The sequence below is a fragment of the Chroicocephalus ridibundus genome, chromosome 3 (assembly GCF_963924245.1).
Source record: "Chroicocephalus ridibundus chromosome 3, bChrRid1.1, whole genome shotgun sequence".
NCBI lineage: Eukaryota > Metazoa > Chordata > Aves > Charadriiformes > Laridae > Chroicocephalus > Chroicocephalus ridibundus.
Genome location: NC_086286.1, coordinates 41,432,931 through 41,453,895, shown reverse-complemented (window position 1 = coordinate 41,453,895; position 20,965 = coordinate 41,432,931). Strand labels below are relative to the sequence as shown.

At 44.3% G+C, this 20,965-nt stretch overlaps 1 protein-coding gene across 1 annotated transcript; it reads left to right on the top strand.

Annotated features, from left to right (window-relative positions):
- Window positions 1-1,384: 1,384 nt before the first annotated feature.
- Window positions 1,385-19,773, top strand: LOC134513825 (protein ELYS-like; the record flags this gene model as incomplete). Its single annotated transcript, XM_063330998.1, has 24 exons — window positions 1,385-1,505; window positions 2,225-2,478; window positions 4,176-4,356; window positions 5,144-5,351; window positions 6,068-6,184; window positions 7,151-7,235; window positions 9,028-9,175; window positions 9,826-9,958; window positions 10,046-10,227; window positions 10,609-10,670; window positions 11,503-11,631; window positions 13,376-13,466; window positions 13,555-13,644; window positions 13,807-13,947; window positions 14,729-14,833; window positions 15,605-15,698; window positions 16,588-16,711; window positions 16,833-16,889; window positions 17,858-18,004; window positions 18,096-18,283; window positions 18,453-18,597; window positions 18,693-18,824; window positions 19,414-19,561; window positions 19,649-19,773. Coding segments are annotated over exons 1-24 (3,207 nt in total), but the record flags the coding sequence as incomplete, so codon positions are not given.
- Window positions 19,774-20,965: the final 1,192 nt, after the last annotated feature.

Here is a 20,965-nt window from a genome sequence, read left to right as displayed (position 1 = left end):
GAGTTGCTTCCTGTTTCTCTGGGGAAAATGTCATGGAACCAGTCATGAACAACAATTCAAAAATTGGTATAACTTTTATAAACCCTTTTATAACCCTTCCCTGAAATCACTTTAGCTTCCACCTCTGGCGGAATGAAAGAACGACGCCTGTCAGCTGCAGCCTTTCCCAGAGAGCTAGGGAGTCTCTCCGTGCAAGAGGGAGTTAAAAGTTGCCTTAAAAGATGCCTGACTGTGTCCTGGGTGGTGTCCTTTCTAAAAGTGAAGGGGTTTTTAGCCCTCCCTGCAAACTGAGTGTGCCGTTTCACCCGGGTATGAGCTAGCAGCCCGGGCTGACTGCCACAAAAAGGAGATGGACAAATTCCCTCTCCTTCTTCCCGATGCGTGGTCCTGCCTCCTTCCTTGTGCCACCTCTTATGCTTGCTGGTTGTCTCTGCAAGGCAGTTGAGCTCTCGAAGCTGGTGGAACACCACCTGCTTTTCTGGGTGAGTTTCCTGCCTGCTCAGGGAGTGAACTTGGCTCCTAAAGTGCTCTAAGGCACTGTTAAGGCAGTGCGAGGTGAGCCACAGGAGTACGGTAGTAGAACAAAGGAGCAGATGGAGAGATGGGAGGCGGCGGCAAGTCCTCTCTTTTGGTGGCAGGGAAGTCAGCATGTTTTGTGAAACCATCTCTTCAGCTGCGGCTGGCCATATTTTTAGCTTTTTCGTCAGTAAGCCCATTGCATTGTTGGCCCTTGAAACGGATTTTCAGGTACTACCGTCAGTCAAAACTGACGTCCCTGAACCCTGACTTGGCTGAATGTGATTCTGCTTGAACATGTAATTTCTCCATGTTTATTCTTCTTGGAGCTTTTTAATGCAAAAATCTATCCTCAGCCTGTGACTCGTGGTACGCTCCTTTCTTTGGAAATAGTTTGGAAGTCATAAGTACCTAAGGTGAAGGCCAATGGTAATTTTGGCTGCTAGAAGACAACTGACAATAAGTAACAAAGGGTAAAGTACGAAATCAAGGGAAAGGACAAATGGAAAGTTGTACCTGTTACTGAGAAGCTTTTTAAAATCTGATTTTTCACAGCTCCCATCTTCCTAACCTGTGTGAGTAGACTTGAACTCAGTGTATTGGGCTTTTTCCTGTTATTTCTCTGTGGATACGTCTGGGTCACTTTTTGTTGGTGATCTCACAGGCATCAGAAAAGCAAAGGATTCTCCTTTTGCTCTGCCGGGAGAGCAAAAAGTCTCCCGAGTGCCATTATTTGCAAGGAAAAGAGCTAGAGGTGATGTCTAGGGGATTTTTCACTGCATACTGATGAAACTTCTGTCACTCTCAAGAATAGTTCTGGCTGACGTGAGTCTAGTTGTGCAATTTTTTCCTGTATTTACAGCGAAGAATGCGAGACCTAACAGCTGAGGTAACGAGCAGTCTGCTGCAGTTTCCAGAGGTGACTCTTCAGGCACTTGGGGAAGATGAGGGAACCCTCGGCTCTGTGCTGTGCGGGAGGTTTTCTGGAGGTGAGCATTTTCCTTTAAATTTGGTCTCGGTACAAAGCTGTTCTTGCCTGGAGGCTACCTGAAGCCTCAGGTCATCGTATCAGCTGTGTCAGGTTGGTGCTGTTAAGAGGCATCCTGTTTAGAGAGAGAGAACAAAAAGGGTGCTTCAGCGATGACAAATGCTAATATTAAAACGTGAGTATAGTTAAACTTTGAAGTGGACTTTCCAGGTGATGTGACAGTAGAGCTGGGTGCCTATCTGGAGGTCTAGGCTTCTGTTAAGACCAGGTGGAATCTATCTACCTGAGTGTAAATGCAGGAATTGAGCTCATACTTCCTTTGGGCTGGCAGTAGTTCAGTGAAACAAAATGCCTTCGATTCTTCCTCTACGCTCCAAGACTTGTATTCCCATATGCGTTTAGATCATTTCTAGCAAAACCAAGGCGAATATGGTATAAAGGCTGTCGATCAGGACCTTGTCATCTTTATCGCAAACAACCCAGATTCTTCGGTGCGGGAATGACAAGTACAAATGCAAAATAACAAGGTGGTTAATTTTAGGAGGGATTGCTTGGGGATTTCAACGGGTGATTTTGAATCATTGACTAGAATGAGGTAGGTCGGTCTTCCTCTGCTAGGTACGTTTATTGAAGGAAAGGGGCAGGCACTGTGATTTTTTTTCAGCTGTTTTCAGTCTTCCGTTGGACATTTGCTTCAGTCCTCTTTCTTTTCTCTCACAGGGAGAAACGGCCTGGCGTGGTTGGCACGTGGTCCTCACCTTGAGGTGGTGAACTGTGTGACAGGAGAGCGGCTCTCTGCGTACCGTTTCAGTGGAGTCAATGAACAGCCTCCCACTGTTCGTGTGGTGAAGGAGTTTTCCTGGGAGAAGAGAACTGGACTGCTGGTTGGGTTGGAAGACGCAGAGGGAAGTGTTCTCTGTCTGTACGACCTTGGACTCTCAAGAGTGGTTAAAGCAGTTGTTCTTCCCGGGAGGGTAGGTACCTTTTAATTGGAGAAACGAAGCTTTGATGTTGTTAGGTGCTGCGTAGGCCTGTTTTAGGACAAGCTTTGGAGCGTCTCTTTGTAGGAGGTATTTTTTCTATCGTGCGTTAACATCCTGTCACTTGAGAGTATCCAGTCAAGACGGTGTTGCTGTAAAATCTTGGGCTTAATGTGCCATTATTGTTGGAGTTTACTGAGAGTAAAACAAGTTTTCTGGTTTTATTGTAGAGCACAGAGTTACCCGATTCTCTCCTTCCACAAAAAGGCCTTGAAAAGCACCTTTTTTTGGCCCTAATTGCTTGATTTCCATCAGAAATACCGTCTTTAAAATGGCTCAGAATTCCATAGTTGTGCTGTAAGTGGCTTCGACACATTGCCTTGAATCTCAGCCTAGCAAGCAGGCTGAGGAGAACACATTTTTCTGTTGACTTAGGAGAGGAAAAAAGAGCCTCTAGTGAGTTATCTGACAGATTGTTGGGAGGTCACCTTTCAGCCTGCAGTCCTTGAATCTCTGCTCTCTGACTAGTGTGTTTGTGTAGATGGGACACACTGGTGTAATGTTGCTGATGTTTTCTGTCTTCTGTAACCCAGAAACTCAAATGATGTGTGTCCCCTAGCCTCATTATCTTAATGTAAACAAGAATCGGTGGCAGTCAATAGAAGATCAAGATTCATTTTTATCATCTTAGAATCTGCAACAACTAACTAACTAACTTCTTAGCCAGCTTTCCATCAGCTGCTTTGGTTTGACTTGCTAGAATACAGGTGGAGTTTTGTTTGTTTGTAATGCTACAGTGTGATGACTAGTAGTAAGCATTCGTATTGGGGTGACTGAGAGAGAGAAATACGTGCAGCTTTAGCGCAGGAGTCTTTGTGTGCTCGTGTCTCTGCTCTAGCAGTCAGTGTTGTCCTGGGATGTGCTGCAACGTGTGCTGAAAGGTCTGTCTTCGCCTTGTGAGACAGTTGCGTGCAGACTGCTGGGCACGTGAGAGAGCAGTGTGCGCTTCCTCCTTTAGGTGGAGTCACCTTTTTATCTGAGAAGCTGCTGCTTTAGGCTGGCTTTTAACATTTTTCTCAACATTCGTGAAAGCGCTGGTGTGCATTTAAAGCTTCTTTTCCTTTATGTGGTTGTTACTTTTCTTCTAAATGCGGACTAGTGTGAATTTTACTAAGCTGGTCTCTCCCTTCAACGCTTTCTAAATACGTTTCGCTCCCATGGAAATGGTGTGTCTCCCATGCAACTTGGCCGCTGCCTCGTCTGACTCTCGAGCCCTGATTTATCCTAACGCCCGTTTGTCAAAGAAGGCATAGACTGTACCGCGGTGCTGGTGGGCTGTGAGCGGTGGGAGACCTCGATGTAGTTGTGTTTGTCTGTCTTAAGCCCCTTGAATACGATAAAGTTTCTTGCGTATAACTGATTTTCTGTGTTTTCCTCCAGTTAATTACTGCGAAGTAGGAAATGGAAATTGCTAAGCTGTACTAATAGAATGCTCCATGTAAGTTGAAGTTAAGTCACTTACCCGCAGGAAATCTAGTAAATGGAAGGCAGTAACAGGTTTTTGTACGGGGCTTTTTTGTCTTTGTCTCTTTTCTTGATCTAATTGCAAACAATGCTTTGATGCTCCTGTATTTACTTTTTCTATTGAGCTTGTCAAAGAGCTCAAATAGTAACTTGTAGTTTTCCTGTAGGTAACCGCTATAGAACCCATAGCGAATCACGGAGGACCCAGCGTGAGCACTCAGCACCTCCATCAGAGTCTGCGATGGCTCTTTGGGGTGGCAGCAGTGGCTACAGATGCTGGCCATCTGCTTCTGGTTGACCTTAGTTTGGATGATTGCTCCTGCACTCAGAACGATATCGAAGCATTGGGTAAGCCTGCAGTTTTTCCACATGAATTTAAACGCAAGAAAACTTCTGTCTTCTAACGAAACAGTATGCATCCCACTTTGAAGACCCTTGTGTCAGACATTTCTGACGACTGGTTACAGGTGGCAGTTTGACATCGTATAGTCCTGACCTGATTAAACCTGGGAGCGTCTGACTGCTCCTCGCAGTGTTGTAAATGCCCCCTCCCACCAAGATCCCTGTGCCACTATGATTCTTGCCAGAGAGGTGTAGGAATTTTGCCACGTGAGCCGGTGCGGCCGCCTGGTAGGAAGTTGTGTTGGAGGAGCCCTGTTTCCCGGGAATGCTCTTCTGCTTGTGTTAATTGACTTGGGGCAAATTTTGGGCTTGTTTTTTAAAATAAACCCCACTTACCAACACCCATGCATTTGGATGAATGAAATCTCGAATAGGTGTACTCAGATTGCATACACCGTTTTGGCTATTACAACAGCAGCTTCAGCAATTGGTGCCACTTCAAACAGTTTCATCACGAGGCACAAACTCCTGATTTTCAGAGTCCAGGAAGAATTTGTCTATGAAGGTTACGCTTTTACCTAGCTTTCAAACGTGAGTGAGAATACTTGTCTGATCCGAGAGTTCTTATGTTCTTTGAAGACATACATAATGGAAATGGCAAAAAAAAGTGTTGCGTAAATGGCTATTTTGCCTGGCACGGTAGCATTAGATGATAGGGGTTGTCACGTCAGTGCCTAAAATGCAGCCTAAATGGCATAACGTATTCATTTATTGCTTGGTTTTGTGTGTGTAGATCTAGAAGTTGTCACTAAAAATCCTGCTGAAGTTGCACAAAGAAGAGAAACTGTGACCAGCGAAGGGAGACATCTCTGTTTTCAACTACAAAATGCTTCCGGAACAGCAGTATCAGCCCTGTGCTACATAAGCAGAAGCAACCAGCTCGTTGTGGGTTTCTCGGATGGCTACCTGTCGCTCTGGAATATGAAAACTTTGAAGAGAGAGTAAGTAGGCCTTTACACTTGGCCATGCCTGGAGGTGCGGGGCTCTCGATTTGTTGCTTAAGGAAGTATGTGGATGTAAAGAGAACTTTTTCAGGGACTGACATGAGTATGAGTATAATCTTGGCACGTTCAGAAATCCTCTTCTGACATAACTTTTCAGTCATACCTGGATGAAGTGGTCCGCCTTCTCCCCAGTGGACTAGGATTGTTTTCCTTATTGTGCCTGTGGATTGAGGAATTGTGGGAAGCATGCTTCCTGGGGTTTTCAGAACCGGTTACTGCAACTGGGGCATCCATTGAAAGGCTGAAGTATGTCAGTGATGTGATTTTGGTGCCGATATTCTCTAAAGTGTCCAGGGTGAAACTAGTGAGACATGAAAACTCAATAGCTGACCTGTGCCTGAAAAATGTATTCTTTCCTGCATGTCAGCTTTGGCCGAAAGAGCAATCTCACCTGAAATATTTGGCTAACTTCTGGTTGGGATTCCCTTCAGCAGATCTGCACTGACTCCCCAGAAGCTGTTGGATGCATAAATAGACAGTGGAGGAATAATTAGGTGGCAAGAGTAGAGTGTGGAGGTACAAGTAAGGTTCAGAAGTCAGGAAGAACAATGCTTGACGTAGTCCAAGAAACGAGAAACTACCTGTGTTTGGGCCACTAGGCTCACCTTTTTTTTTCTTTTTCGTTTTGCTTTTTTTTTCCCCTAAACCTGTAGGCACCACTCTCAGCTTGAAGGAGGGAGGATTCCTGTCTATGCTGTCACTTTTCAAGAGCCTGAGAATGATCCTCGCAATTGTTGCTACTTGTGGGCTGTTCAGTCTACGCAGGAAAGGTGAATAAAAACTTTGACTATCAGCCACTGAATTAATTCTTTTTTTTTTTAAGGATATTTGTTCCCATACAGTTGAACATGTGTATTTGTTGTGTGTCTGCGATTCTTTCCGGTACGGAAGGTGTTAAACTTAGAATGCAATTTTTACAGGATTTACCAGACGTGAAGAGGGACCTACTAGTTCCTGCCTTCTGTCAGAAGGCACAGCAACAGTGGCCATATTCTTCTGCTCGCATTCTCAAATGGTTTGCTTTTGTTCCTCGATGACCGCTTCATCATTTGTTTGATAGTCACACCGTGGTATTAAAATACCACTAGGAGCAGTTGAGGCTGCAGATCTAGAACACCAGACGTGCCCACACAACAGCCTGCCGCCCCTAAAGGCGGCGGTGACAGTATTGCCGATGGCCTTGTGCCAGCGTCAGCAGTCTGTGGAGCCTTGGTGAGGCAGTGCAGCTCCCCGGGCAGAAAACGATTCAGCAGAAAAGCCAATGGCTTCCTGCTGTTCTGCTGAATCAAATCGGACTTGGAAGGGTGCAGAGTGTGCAAGAGGGGGAGGGGAACTTTGGTGGTAAGGGAAGGGCAGAGAGATCTCTCTCTCTGCATCAGCAAGCGATTCCATCAGCTCAGCTGTTGGTAGAGTGGCAGTCTTTTAAAATTTGACTTCAAAGCAGTTTTGATGGAGAACTCTTCATTGTGAAGAACTATTTCCAACAATTCTTAGTCCATACAACATATTACAGCTTTCCAATTGTACGGTTGGCTTTTGCCCCTGAAGCTGTTAGTGTCAAAACGCCCTCCTTCATGTTTCAGTGCCTAAATGTGGCCGATGATCATGTTTTGGGAAGAGGTGGTGTTCTTTTCAGCAGGAGCATGCTATTAAGAAAACATTTAGGTCTACTAACACGACAGTGAGGACTATAAAGCAGCTTTGTAACCAAATCTCATAATTTATCCCTTTTTCAGTGAAGGTGATGTGGTGAGTTTACACCTGCAGCAGTTAGCGTTTGGTGACAGAAAACGCGTGGCCTCAGGACAAGTCATGTATGAGGTAAGAGGTGCATGCGTGGGAAAAGCAGACAATAGTAATTTTCTCTAAGGGAGTATCAGTTGAGTTACAGGGGTGAGATTTACCATCAAACTTCAGAGCTGGCTGAAAAAATAATCATGTTTTGCTGAGTCTTCTTGGGCACGGCCTTTGTCCATACCTTTTGGAAAGAAGGCGTACCATTTTATACTGCAGTGTCGTGTGTTCCAGCTAGATCCATCTGCAAAGAGCCCGTATAAATGAAATTCCTGAAGAGGACGCGGCTTTTGCAAATAAAATTATTCTGAAATACCAAACGAATGGCATGTAGGAAGAGAAGATTGGGCCTTGAATCGCTTGGTTTAACCAAGCTTCGGACTTGAATAAGCTTCTGTCTCTCTCCCTTTCTTAAAATACAGTCATACTCTAGTCTTTGCTGATCTTCAGTTTTATATTCTTGGTTTCCCTTAGAGCTTTGTCAGCCGGACTTCTCACATGAAATGCACCTACAGTGTCTCTTCAGTGTTGATCCTGACACTTAGTAGCTGTAAAGATAACTCGTTCTTCTTTTTGGCTGGGTGACCTATTCAATCTACTCTTAAAGCCAGGAAAATATGTAATTTGGTCAGAAGAGTGTACCTAAATGTTAGATCTGGCTCCAAGGAGGATGCGTTTAAAATACAGATGTGAGGTATCCTTGTATCTCAGATAGCTAACAGAGACAAGGCGCATCTGTTAGATGTGTAATTCCATTCAGTTGTACGCCTGGAAGTCTTCCAAAATCTTTTTGAGGGGACAGTAATCTTAGTTCAGAGCAAGTCTTTCCTCCTGATTTGGTACTTTCTCTTGCATATTCTCAATAGCTATGGAACGAAACAGGGGTGACTCTTGTATCGTGGTACTCTGGTTTTTGTAGGGACTGTGCCTTTTGATTTTTTTGGATTAATTTAGATTTTGAGTGTTTTGCTTATGTGTAGGAAAGGTTCTTCCTCATTTGCCACTGTTGCTTTTGCATAGATAGAGGTTAGGTGTTTGGAAAAGGTGGTGTTTCTTTAAAATGCATTATCTGTCACGGTGACCAAGTAGAAGGATCTTCCAGGGATTCATCGCGTGCTGGATGCTATCTCTTTATCTTTGTTGATGTGCGGGACCTGTGCTCCACAGCGGATACTTTTAGTCTCAGAACACTTCCTTGTAGTCACAGATTGGTTAGTACTACATGACTGTCTGCCTGCATGGCTGTCTGAGTCAAGTTTCTTGTCCATCTTCAGGGGTAGAAAATTTAAGTGTCTCCCCTTTGCTAGGCCAAGTTTGAGTAAAGAAGGAGGAATCTACTGTTGATCCTTGTTCACTGGATAGAGTTCATAGGAGCTCAAAAGACTTTTTCAATACAGCAGTGCTTTTTGTTCCAGGAATTAGGTTTGAGGCTATGAAGCAGTGCCTCTTTGACTGTGTGTCATGGTAAGAGTCACAAATAGGACTTATGGAACATGTGGTACTGTGTTTTTCTATATGCGTGTCAAACTCTCGTCTCCATTGCCTTCAAGGCTGGTTTAAGTCTGCTTAAGTAATTAAACAGAAAGGTATGTTTAAGTAATGCTTCCAAAGACCTTTTTTGTACTGTCGCAGCAGTTGCTAAATCTGGTGCATCAAATCACGATCGTAGAGCGCATCTTTACCCTCGTTCTGCACAATGCTTGCGGATGGGCAGAGTATACACTCTCTACTTTGATATCAGAGTTTGACCAGTGTATGTATGTAATGTATGTTTTTATCTTAGAATGACCTTTGCTCTCTTCTCTGATTTTTTCCCCAGGGTTTGGAATACCGTGGCGAAAAGTTCAGTTTAGATCTCACGGGTGGAGTCTTTCCCTTGAGAGGCCAGTTGAGTACTAAATTAATCAGCTGCCAGACTGTCGAAAAATTCCGCAGCGACGTTGACGGAAAGGATAGCGTAAATGAAGGTTTGTTCTGATGTCCGTGTTTGGTGATTTTAAAAGAAGTGCTTTTGGAACCTAAGCAATGAATGCTGTTCTGTCCCCACAGTCTGAAAGTCTTGCCTAGCTGCATAGACTAGATTGTTGGGATTATTTACGAAGAAAAAATGGATGCTTAAGTTATGTGGGACTTCTTTAAGGGAAAAAGTGGGTTTTATTTTATGCTTGCTGACATGCTATCGCGATGTATGGTGGGGCCGTTTGTATGATGATGGTCAGTCGTTTTACTCCTCCAGCTGCCATCTTTGAACAAGAAGTTCAAACTCTCCATTGCTTAGGAATGTTACCAGAATTTTTTCCCTTCTTCAAACCGATGTCCGCCTCTGCATCCAGATGGTAGCCCGTCACAAGTGCTGTTCCCCAGGGCACTGCACTGGGGCCACTTCTCTTTAGTATCTTGACCAGTGATCTGGACGAGGGGACAAGAAAAAGGGGCAGTGTGACTGAAACCTATCACAGAGATGTTTGCTATTCCGTAATTACTGTAATCACTCTTAGGAAGGGTTGTGTTTCACGAGTGACAGAAGAGAATGAAGCCAAAATAGAAAGTGGTGTTTTAAAACTATCGGATCTATCGTATTTTCTACAAGTCAGAAACAACGTCTTGTCTTTTACAGTCACGTCTCCTGACACCAGTGTCTCAGTCTTCAGTTGGCAAGTGAATACGTACGGTCAGGGAAAACCATCTACTTACCTGGGTGTATTTGACATTAATCGCTGGTATTCTGCTCAAATGCCAGATTCGCTAAGGTAGATTTTTCTTCAGTAGTTTTCCATATGCCTGCCAATAATTCATTTGAATGTCGGCATTTAGCTTACGCGCTTGTTTTCTTTAAGGCCGGAAGAATTCCCTCATGAGTGCCCCTATTTTGCACTGTGGTCGCTGGATACTGTAGTGAGCGTGACTTCTCCGAAGCTCCTTTTGGATATTCTGGTCCATGAGCGGAGTCTAAGTCGGGGAGTTCCTCCTTCTTATCCACCACCTGAGCGGTTTTTTCATCCAGGCAACTATAACTTTGGTAGGTATTTCACTGCTTTTGAGAGTGATAAGCTTAAAATGAGGTCAAATGCCATTCATTGGTTCTCTTGTTCAGTCATTGTTTGTCATTCAAAACCCAACCCAAACCAAAAAAACACCCAGTCCCCCCCAAACCCAACTCTGATCACGTTGTACTGACAAGGTATTTACTATTGTGGAACATATCTGACAGCCGGCTGAGTTTTGGTGCTTTTGTAATGTAGCTGGTGAAGTGGTGCTGGTTATAGCCTGAAATGACTGTGAACTGAAGCTCAAAGCACTCAGTTATATGTTTCTAGATACCGGTGTGTAAAAAATGTAAACTGGTCATGCCATAACTGTGAGAGTACGGAAGGTTGTCAAACGTTGCCTGTTTCTGCAGATGGTACGTGCTTGCTGACCTCCGGAGTCGTTCACATGACTTGCACCGGCTTCCAGAAGGAGGTGATCTTTTACTGTATCTTTATTGCGAGTGGCAGGAGATGTAGCTTTTCTAAGTTTTCTGTTGCACTGCTTTCCGTGTTAGGGACCGTTTCATGCTCATCCTGCCCGTCCACACGCATAGTTGCAATTGTATCCTGTCGCCAGTTGTATGCAAATGGTAATGTTTTAGGTCCCCTCTTGGGACTGTACAACTGCCGTTGTCTCCTCTTGAGGCACGATCGGGGATTGAATGTCTAGAAAGGAATGCAACGTTGCTCCAGGAGCAAGAACAAAACCACTGTAGAAGGCGGGGAAAGGTGTTACTTCTTTATTGCCCCTCAGTCGAACTGCCTGCATAGTCTTGAGTTAGAGTTTTGATCCCCAATTCTCTTGAAAAAGGAGGGAATGGAGAAAATGAAAAATGACATAACTGTTTGAGGAGTGAAAATTTTGTTTTCTCCCAAACTCGGCCAAATTATAACTTCTGAGCCACGGCACAGATTGTGACAGATAATTTTGAGTGAAGTTTCAGCTCACTAAATGTTTCCAACATGAATCGGCTTCCATACGAATAGGCATAGAAAGGATCTTCCAAAGCGTGAAGTTGCATGTTAGCTGAGCTTATATAGAATGTATTTTGTGTCAGTGTTGAGGGAAAGAGCAAGGCCTGTGTATAGACAGAGAAGGTAGAAAAGACTTAATTACGCAGATTGCTAACCTAAAGCATCTTAGTGGTTCAGGCTGTCTGACGGTGTCAGTGAACATTTAGATTCTTCCTTTTAGAGGTTATCCAGAAGCGTAGTGACGGAATAACAATGCTGTCTTAATCTGTCGTTTTCGATCGATGTTTCAGACCTTGAATTTTTTGAAGAAATCTGGCCCTTCAATATGGGAAGCCATTCAGGAGAGCTACAATAGGTGTCTTGTAGCTGGCTTGCTGTCTCCAAGACCAGTTGACGTCCAGCCATCCAGTTTGAGTCAGGTGAGTGCCTATGAGGGAATCAAGGGGGAAATACATCCATCTGGTCTGACAGGGCTGGAGGGGCTACAAGACACGATACTCCAATTTGAAATACAGGTGTTGACCTGAGCTAGCAGAAGTAACCGTATCCTTAGATCCAAAGTAGTGACTTTGACTGGGAACAGCCCTAAGAGATCTGTCTTTAGAGACCCCTCTCTTAATTCGGTGCCACACACAGATGCGCACAAGGAAGCGTGCAGTCAGTGCTGGTCATGCCCAACATAACGCATGTGTCCCCCAGAGTAACCCCCATCCCTGTCAGTTTCTCAAAGCAGTGGTTCAGTGCAGTAGCCGACGATGGGGGCGTCTCCCTGGGATGCGAGCTCTTGCAGACGTCGGCTTGCTGCACTGTCACTGTACGTGATCATTTGCTTCCAAGGAAGTGGGCTGTGGTAAAGGATTACTGCTGTCAGCTCTCCCTGGCAATTTCTTCACGGCTTGCCCTCGTTTTCCCTTCATCGGTAGGCTTTTCTGCATCCTCTCCGGGCGGATCTTCACCTCTGTAGCCTCTGCCTTGTGCTGCAGTAGCCCAATTTGCTGCTCTGAGACTGCCCTCTTGCAGCTGCAACACCTTAATCACCTTTATCTCATGACACTCGCTACCTTCTATGTGCTTTATGCCACCACAGTGACTTCACTCCCCCTGCCATAGGTTTTCCATTTGCAATGCACCAACCTTTCCCTGGAGCGATCAGCAGGAAGGGGAGAGCAGCCTTCCCGCTGCCCTCCTCTTCCTGTCTCCTGCATTCGTCACCACATTTGTGGACGTGTGTTAGGACATGAATGCTTCTGCACAGTGTGGTAGCTCAAAGACATTTCTTGGCAAGCTGGCCAATGGTGTGTTTCCTTGTCTGAAACCAGTTTTCAGAAAAAGATGGCAATATCACATGTGTGTTCTACATGTGTAGAAGTCGCTTTGAATGTCATGATTTTGCCTAGAGGGGAAAGATACTTTTGAATGTGTTTAAAAAAACCCACCCAACCAACCAAATCCCATCCCAAAAACCAAAGTAAAAACTTATGAAGGGTCCTCTCACCTGAGAGAAGTACGAGAACACCAGCTGAGATAAGCTACTACTTAATATCGCGCGTCTGTGCATACCTGTGATTTATCCTTGTAAGGATTACCACTACACTATAATACAGTATTTGAAGAGCCTAACATTTAAACCATTAGGATGTAAATGTTTTGCTTCTTTTCTGTCACGTTACAAAATTCCAACGTACTGTTTTGGGTGTCAGAACTGCTTCATGTCTTCATGGTCTAGAAAGCTGCTTGGCCGTAGCTTCACTGTTTCCATGCAAACGTTGCACAGTTGTGTTTGTCCTGTCCCCTTCCTGCGTTCCTGATGGCAAACTTATCTGCACAGATGTGTAACGCGTATTAGCAGAGGATGTTTCTGGACGTAGTAAGCTGGAACTCAGTACGTGAAGACTGTAATGCAGAGGCACGCGAAGAAAGATTAGAATTAGGCTGCAGTAAGTTGAAATGTCAGAGGAGAAGTGTGTTAATGTGTTCCTCAGAGCAGTGAGCAGTCCAGCCTGTGGCTGGAATTAAGAGAAAGGACGTGGCATTCCTGGCCTGTGTCCTGATTGACTTTGTGATGTCTGAATGAGTATACAGTTAGAAAGAAACATTTACTGTTGATGGTTCACATGGTGCAAGTAGGTAAGATTCTCATTTGAGTTTGTCTGTTACGTTTAGGAGGAGCAGCTGGAAGCAGTATTGTCAGCTGCTGTCCAGACAGGTTCTGTGGGACTTCTGACTGGATGCATTAAACATTGGATATCTGAAGGTAATACTTGGAACGTTGTTTTTTTACGTGGTACCTCTTTGAGTTGGAGCCTGTTGATTCATTTCTTTTTTGTTCTCTTTGTTTAAAGAGCAGCCAAGGTCTGCTGGTAATTTACGGTTTGTTCTTGAGTGGACATGGAACCAAGTGATCTCTACAAAGGAAGAATTTGACCAAATCTGTGAGTACTAGTGTAGTCATTCCGCAAACCTAAAGTCGTTCTTTCTGATTGAGCTTCCTCAGTAATACGCCGCTATAGGATATTGCACGCGGTCCTTGAAGTGCGCCTTGAAACTCTGGAATTGCTCTGTCGGCTAACGATTTAATATTTATTCTTGAAAAGGTGTTCCGCTGTTTGATGGCTCTTGCAACTTCATTGACCCCCAGACATTACGGTCTCTCCAGCGCTGCCAGTTGCTTTTGAGCAACCTTAGCACGGTCTTAAACTGTTTTCTCACAGAAGCACAAGAGCTTACTGAAAAAGGTTTGTAGTAGTGCTACAAAATCTTTGGTATGTTTTATTAAGATTTGGAATTGTGGCAACATGGGCTTTTGTTGTTTTTGAGGATTGGAAGACAGTCACATTTAGCTGGGAGAAGGGGCTTAAAGCTGAGCGCTTGGGACCACCACAAAACACGCATGGAGTTCAGGGCAACAGTTTATGGTGGAGCTCATGCAAGGGGGTGGGGGAGGCTACATCCAGAGAGAAGCTTAGTAGGCAACTGGGCTGAAATTACAGCAACCGAATGTGGTATTGCTGAAAATTATTCCTTTGAGTTCTTAGCTAGCAAGTTCTAGTTGCATGCAGACACCGTGTTGCAAATTGCTAAACAATACGAAGGAAGCGTAAACGAGTAACATGCAAAGTAAGTTACTTGAGTTTCTACAGCTTTTTCTCTTAGAAATGGTTCTTGGCCTATTGAGAAAAGAAAAGAATATCCCTTTGCTATCAGAAGAATCTCTGCTACGTGAGAAACAGATGTCTTATTCCTGCGTGCATTTAGTAGTTCAGGCTTTGGGGTTTTTGTTTTTTTTTTTTTTTTTTATTTTAGCCTTTAGTGAGTTTAGTTCTTTATAGGGGTTGCTTTTTGTCTTGGTGGTGATAGTGGTTTTTTTCTTCAAATAAGAAAGCGATACAGCATGAAAAACGCAAAGAGAAAGATTTCTAATGTGCTATTTTTATACTTTTGGTTTAGTAGGATGAAGGGAGTTTTGTGAAAATGAACAGAATTGCATAACGCTAATCATCTCCTGCCTTTGTTCAGGTTTTGCAGACGTGACAAATAAGCAAGCGGTAACCGGCCTCATTTCTTTGTATGCACGAGTGGTCATCTGGTTCTGTCGATCCGGTCTCCTTCCAGAGGGTTTAGGTAAGCGTGACCTGTCATACGTTTGTAGCAAGGCGACCATCCAGTGAGTGACTCCCACGAACGCATGCTTAGCCGTGTTTTTGTAACGGTTTCGTCAGGAAGAAGTCGTGCTGGTTCAGTGGCAGGGTGTGCTGAAGTTCTGTGGGTGAAGTTGAGATTTTGCTGGGTTGTCAAGTACACGGCGTAGAATGAGGCAGGCAGTTTCTTTCCTGGGTGGATTTTAAGAATAGCAATGGACCCCTGACGTCAAGGCGCTGCTTGTGTCCACAGCTTGAACTACTTGAGATTTTAAACAAAGTACTATTAAACAACAAGTACCGGAATGCTTGTTTTTACAGTGAGAGCATTACCTGCATGTTTTGAACTTTCTATCAGTTGCTTGAGGAGAAAGTACACCTTGGAAATCCTTCTTTAGTTGGATGGATTAGAAATTCCATTGTCAGCATTAATTGTCTCACAGATGCTCACGCGGCACGTTTAGAAACCATTCCCTTTGAGAACTGGGTGGGTTTTTTTATAGTGAACTTCAGCTTACCCTACATGTTGTGAATGCTGCGTGAACTGTAACCTTGAAACGGCACTTGGGGCAAGAAGGAATTGAGTCTTGTCTCTTAGAGTTCTTTTAGCAAAGGCAGAAAGAGGATTGGCTTCTTTCAGAGTTGGAGGCTTCTTGATGCTTAGCTTGTACGATCTTCTGTCTCTTTAGGCAAAAATTTTCGTTTACAAGTGTGATATGACTGCTTTAACTTGCTTCTACTTTGTTGCCTGTAGATGACGATACGCGTTTGTCGAGACCTTTCTACAATTATCCTCTGATTGAGAGCTGCTATACTGGTCAGCGACAGAAACTTGAGCGTTTATCAAGGTAAGAGCTAGAGGAAGACTCTGGAACACTTCCACGGCAAATTCAGAAGTGGAAGGGAATGGCTTTTATCTCAACAGTTGCATGGGCTATGCGTAATGCCGCTGCCAGCAATACTCTTGACTTCAGTGACACGTGTGTTCTGTTGAACAGAGAGGTTACTTTCCTGTGTTAAAACGTTGCTATCTACCTCTGCTTAGTACCACTGGTTGGTATCATCATTTTCCGGGAGTCTATTTTATTAATTGGCTAATGTGTATAATTTCTGACTACTGAAAAAGGCCATGTGATTAGGGCAGGATCAGTCACCTCCATATGACCATATGACCGATTATGACCACATGACCAATAGAGGGTCATAACTTTGTTGGCCTAAGTCCCCTTCTCACAAGTACGTGGTGTGATTTCGTAAGATGGTTGGAGTTACATGGAGTTGGCACGCCTCGCACTCTGCTGGCTGTCGGATAGAAGTCACTTGCTAACGTCAGCTCTCTTTCCTGGACTAGCTGCCTAGCACATAGGCGGCATGCCTTGGATTAGCCGATAATAGGTTTTTCTTTGGAAATTGTACTGAAAACTGAATAAAGAGCTGACCAAGCTTCGGCGATGGCACTGTGACCAAGAGGCTGCAAGGTGAGTTAAGGTGGAAGCTGCAGGGTAGGAGGTATTGACTTCAAAGTTCATCTTCCTTGGCTTACTTCTCAAGTAACTTACATACAGGCTCGTGTGTTCCTTCGAAGCGCAGAGCCTCTAGTGTCCTTTTTCTGCTTTGTGCCATCGGGAGATGAAAGGGCAGGGCTGCAGTCAGCAGAAGACTGGAGGAAAGCCGTTACACCGGGAGGCTGGAATTAGTGTTTAACTCTGTCCAAATCCTTGCTACCTTTTGTTCCAGAGGAAAATGGGACTCGGACTGCTTGATGGTTGATGGAATGGTTTCCCAGTTAGGAGACCAAGTGGAGAAGCTGTGGCGGAGAGATGCAGGAGGAACTGGGAAATACCCGCCTGCCAGTTTGCATGTGAGTGTCCTGTTCACTGAGAACAACAACAAACGGCCGCCCTCCCCGCCAAACCCCACCCAAAAGCCAATGATTTAGGGAAGACAGGCGTTTTTTCAGAACTTTTAATTTTTCATTTCAGGCACTGCTGGATCTCTATTTGCTAGAAAACATTGAAGAAAACTGCAAACACGCAATTGTATCCTTTCTAGTTATTTTTATTACACCTCCAGGGGATGCACATAAATGTTCTTCAGTGTTGGTCGCCGACCTGTTTCATGACATTTTTTCATTTATGCTTCAAAGACGATGCAAGTGAAAACATTTAGTTTAGCGTTAAGTTGTAGACAGAAGCGCTGTTGTATTTCTTTGTACTGTGGATTTTTGATGACTTTTTTCTTAAACGTTTTGTTGCAAAAGACTTCTCCGATAGGGAGAAAACAGTTTTAGTAATAAGGGTTGAAGATATAAAATGTCCTTAGTTTTTCTCCAAATTTAAACACCTTTTAAAATTTTCTAAAACACCCATGATGGGTTATAAAACAATTTCTGTTTCAGAGCCAAAGGATTTCTAAGAGTGGTTTCCCAGTACCGGATTTTTGCTGAAATCACGGGTTTTCCAGCGCAGCTCACGGTGCTTGCTTTGGTTCCGTTGAAAGTGCAGGCACACGGAATAAGCAACAGGGAGAAGAGAAAAGTCATGGGGCAGAAACTTAATTTTTAAGCTGCTGAAATACACAGCCTTGCTTTTGCTGTTTGTTGCCTAACCCGCGAGGGGAGCCTAGAGAGCAAGGGGCTTAGAAACGCTTATAGCCCAGAGCTGTCTCGTTAGATGATGTCCCTAAAAACGGACGTCAGAAAGAGAAAATGACGCTACCAATGAGTGACCCGCATACTGGTTTAAATCCAGTTTTAATCATTCGGAGCTGAGCTGTACTGTAAGGATGCCACAATTTACACTGTTTTATAGACGCTGGACATGAGGGAAAAACCCAACTGTGGAATTTATTTGCTGTAATAATTGAGCGTTGGATGCTCCAATGTTTTGAATGTATTTTCTGCTTCCTACCACTTTTATATTCTTACTTCATTATGTTTTTCTAAAGGTAATGTGATAAAGTTTTGGTCTTACAAACTGATTAGCCTTAATGAGATACCTGATGTCAGACAATTTACTTGCTGCTGGATATCAAGCGTTCCTTTCCGAGTGAGACAGAGACTTCAGTCGACTCCTTTGCAACTGCCTTTGGCATGCCTTGGGGACTTGTTAAGCTTGTTGAAGGTTTTTGGCTTCTAGATCACAATGATTACGAAGTAAGTATGGTAGAGTTGAGTTAGACATACATGGCAGTACAAAGCTATAATCTAGAAAATGATTTTAAAACCCGATCTCTAACTTGTACAGAATTCACTGGCCCTGCTCTTTCATCCCGCTACAATCAAAACCGCGTCATGGCAGCACAAGAGAATTATTCAGTCCCTCCTGTGCCAAGGGGAGCATGGGCAAGCCCTCAGATACATCCAGCTGATGAGGCCACCCACGGCAAGCAGCGGGGAAGTGCAGCTTCTCCTCACTGTGTTGCTCTCCAATAGGTAAAGAAATACACCCCACCATTTTGTCACGCAAATCTTGTGAAAATGGAGAACAAAGAATAGAAATCATCATCCCCTAAGTTTCCTTTAAACTTTGAGTACAAGACTCTTGGGGCATCTCTTTGGTTATGCTATTAACATGCCTTTACGTCTGAAACATTAATTACAGGTGCATGGTGGAGGCTTGGGGTCTGTTGCACCAACATGCCGCTCAGGCAAACTTAGAAGACCTCTTAAAACACATGTACGAAATGTGCCGGGAGATGGGCCTGATGGAAGACTTGCTGAAGCTGCCTTTCACAGACACCGAACAAGTAAGTGGGAGCAAGGAAAAATGTTCATCGTCTCTTTGAAAAGAGAAAAGGCAGAGCCATAACAGATTTTTGGAATGATTTTTTTTTTCTCATAGGAGTGTTTGGAGAAGTTTTTAAGGACCAGTGCTGGTGTTCAGAATCAAGAATTCCTTTTAGTCTACCATCTGCAGCGTGCCAACTACATTGCAGCACTGGAGCTGAATCAATCCATGAATGTCAATCTTATGGTAAGCGTGAACTTGTGTTCTGGATTTGTGACGCGTTTGCTGTTTTCTGGAATCATAGTTTTCCAGTGACTCAAACTTCTAAGGTGGTTTGGAAGTCGTAGGTCCTGCATTTGAAAACTGTCATGCGGCCAGGTGGTGTGCGTAGGTCGCTTTTTCTTGCTTGTTTTAATCTTCACATCATGTTGTCCAGGGTAATTTCCAGTTGTCCCGTATATTCAGGGCACTGGCGTTTCAGGAAGAACAAGGGAAAGCCTGCTATGTAGTAAGTCGTTTGCAAATTGCAGGTGATATCAGAAAATTGCAGGTGATAACAGGCGTATCAGAAGAAGGTTCTGCAGAGTGCCAGCATTGTTTTAACTTCAAGTTGTAGGCTCTGTTGCTATTCCAGTCTTCCTTCCACTTTGCTAAAAGTACCAGGTGAAATCGGTGTGTGCGGATGGGTAGAACTTGCCGCTGTTCTGTGCAGTGGAGGTGTTTTCCCACACCCGTAGAGGAAATCTGCTCACTAATGCGAAATAGCACGGAGAGGTCTGTGCAAGGAACTTCTTGTAATTAGTTAAGCTTTTGCTTTCCGCTTTTCCTTCATCAGAACGACGGCGATCATCGCTTGACCGACAGAGCAGTTGCCAGAAATTCTCTATTAGCCCAATATGGCAAGATCCTTCCACGAATTGAAAGGCAGCTGGCCGTAGAGAGAGCCAAGCTTTACCATTTGCCTGCACTGGCCTCAAGAGAAGGTAACTTGTAGCGGGGGGAAATAGAGGGGAGAATTCCCTGTCACTTGGATGACACCAGGCTGAAATTTTCCCCCTCTTGCTTTCCAGTCTCAAGACCAAAGCCATTAACTCCAGTAAGAAAACAAGCTAAAGCAGGAAATGTGCGTCGAAGACCAAATTTTCTGGCGAAAATATTGTCCAGAATTAAAGAATCCTGGGCAGGAATGAAGGAGAAAACCGGTTTCTCACAAGGTGGATTTTAAAGATGCTGTCGTTTTTATAGCTGCTAAACGTGCTGTTTCTTCAGCAGGATGTTTCTAAAATTGAGGATGTTTCTAAAATGGGACCTGTTGAGATCCAAACAGGAGAGCAAGCAGTTGGGTTTCAACAGCACCCGCCAGTCCCTCACTAGAGACAGGAACAAGAAGAGACCTTAGATGCATTCACTTATTCAGCTCGTCTCGGCTTTGGGATTTAGGACAACACTGTAGAGAAGACGGGGCTGGACTTGGGAATACGCAAATCCCTCCTGGGAGTCAATGGAAAATTTGGGTTGGGAAGAAGGCAGCAGGTCACAAAGCTTCCGCAGTCATTCCCGTAGCAGTGCAGTGAAGGTGTTTCTGCTTTCGTTATAACTGGTGGGTACTGATGTAGATGTAAGCGCCTGGTTTTGGCTTGTGGGCCCTCACTGAATTTAGGACAAACTGCTTACTGCTTTCTTGTTCGTAGATTTGTAAGCATAAAAGGAAAGTTTACGCAGACTAGTATTTCTTGACTTTAGTTTTGAAGCATGGCGTGTTGCTAATAATACATCGCTTTAGCAAGTTTTGACGAGGTGGGAGGCAAGAAAATAAGCTGATTCTATGGAGACTGCTGTTGAGGGGCTGCTTCCTTCTGCCGTTGTTGGCTAGCACTGCAACTTAGAGGGCTGGGCAAAGGTCTTTACACGTGGATTCAATTATCCCGACCATCCGAGTCCCTGGAAATAAGTAACGGTTACTGCTTTTGTTCTCACCGTAAAACCCCGAGTATCTTCACGTGGATCTAGAAGGAACGAATACTTGCTCAGCACAGGGAACGGGAAAAGACGAGGTGGAGCTATTTAGAATATACTGTGTTGTCTCAGGCAGTCCAAGCGGTTCCTTGAAGTGCAGGGTTGAGCTGTCGGATGTGAGGGCTGGCCAGTTTGACAAAGTGTTGCCGACTGGAACTTTCAGCTTTTCTCTCATCGCTGCCTTTTACCCTGTTAGATGCAGAGTGGGTCGCCGTGTGGGCATTTGTCGTCAGTGCAGGAAGTACTGCAATGGGATGATTTCTGCCAGTTGTGGCTACAGCTCGCATTGTAAAACTGCTCACTTTGTCCAGGAGTGGTGGCAAATCGTAGTCAGGAACAGAAATACCAGAAACGGGGCACGCGATGGCGTA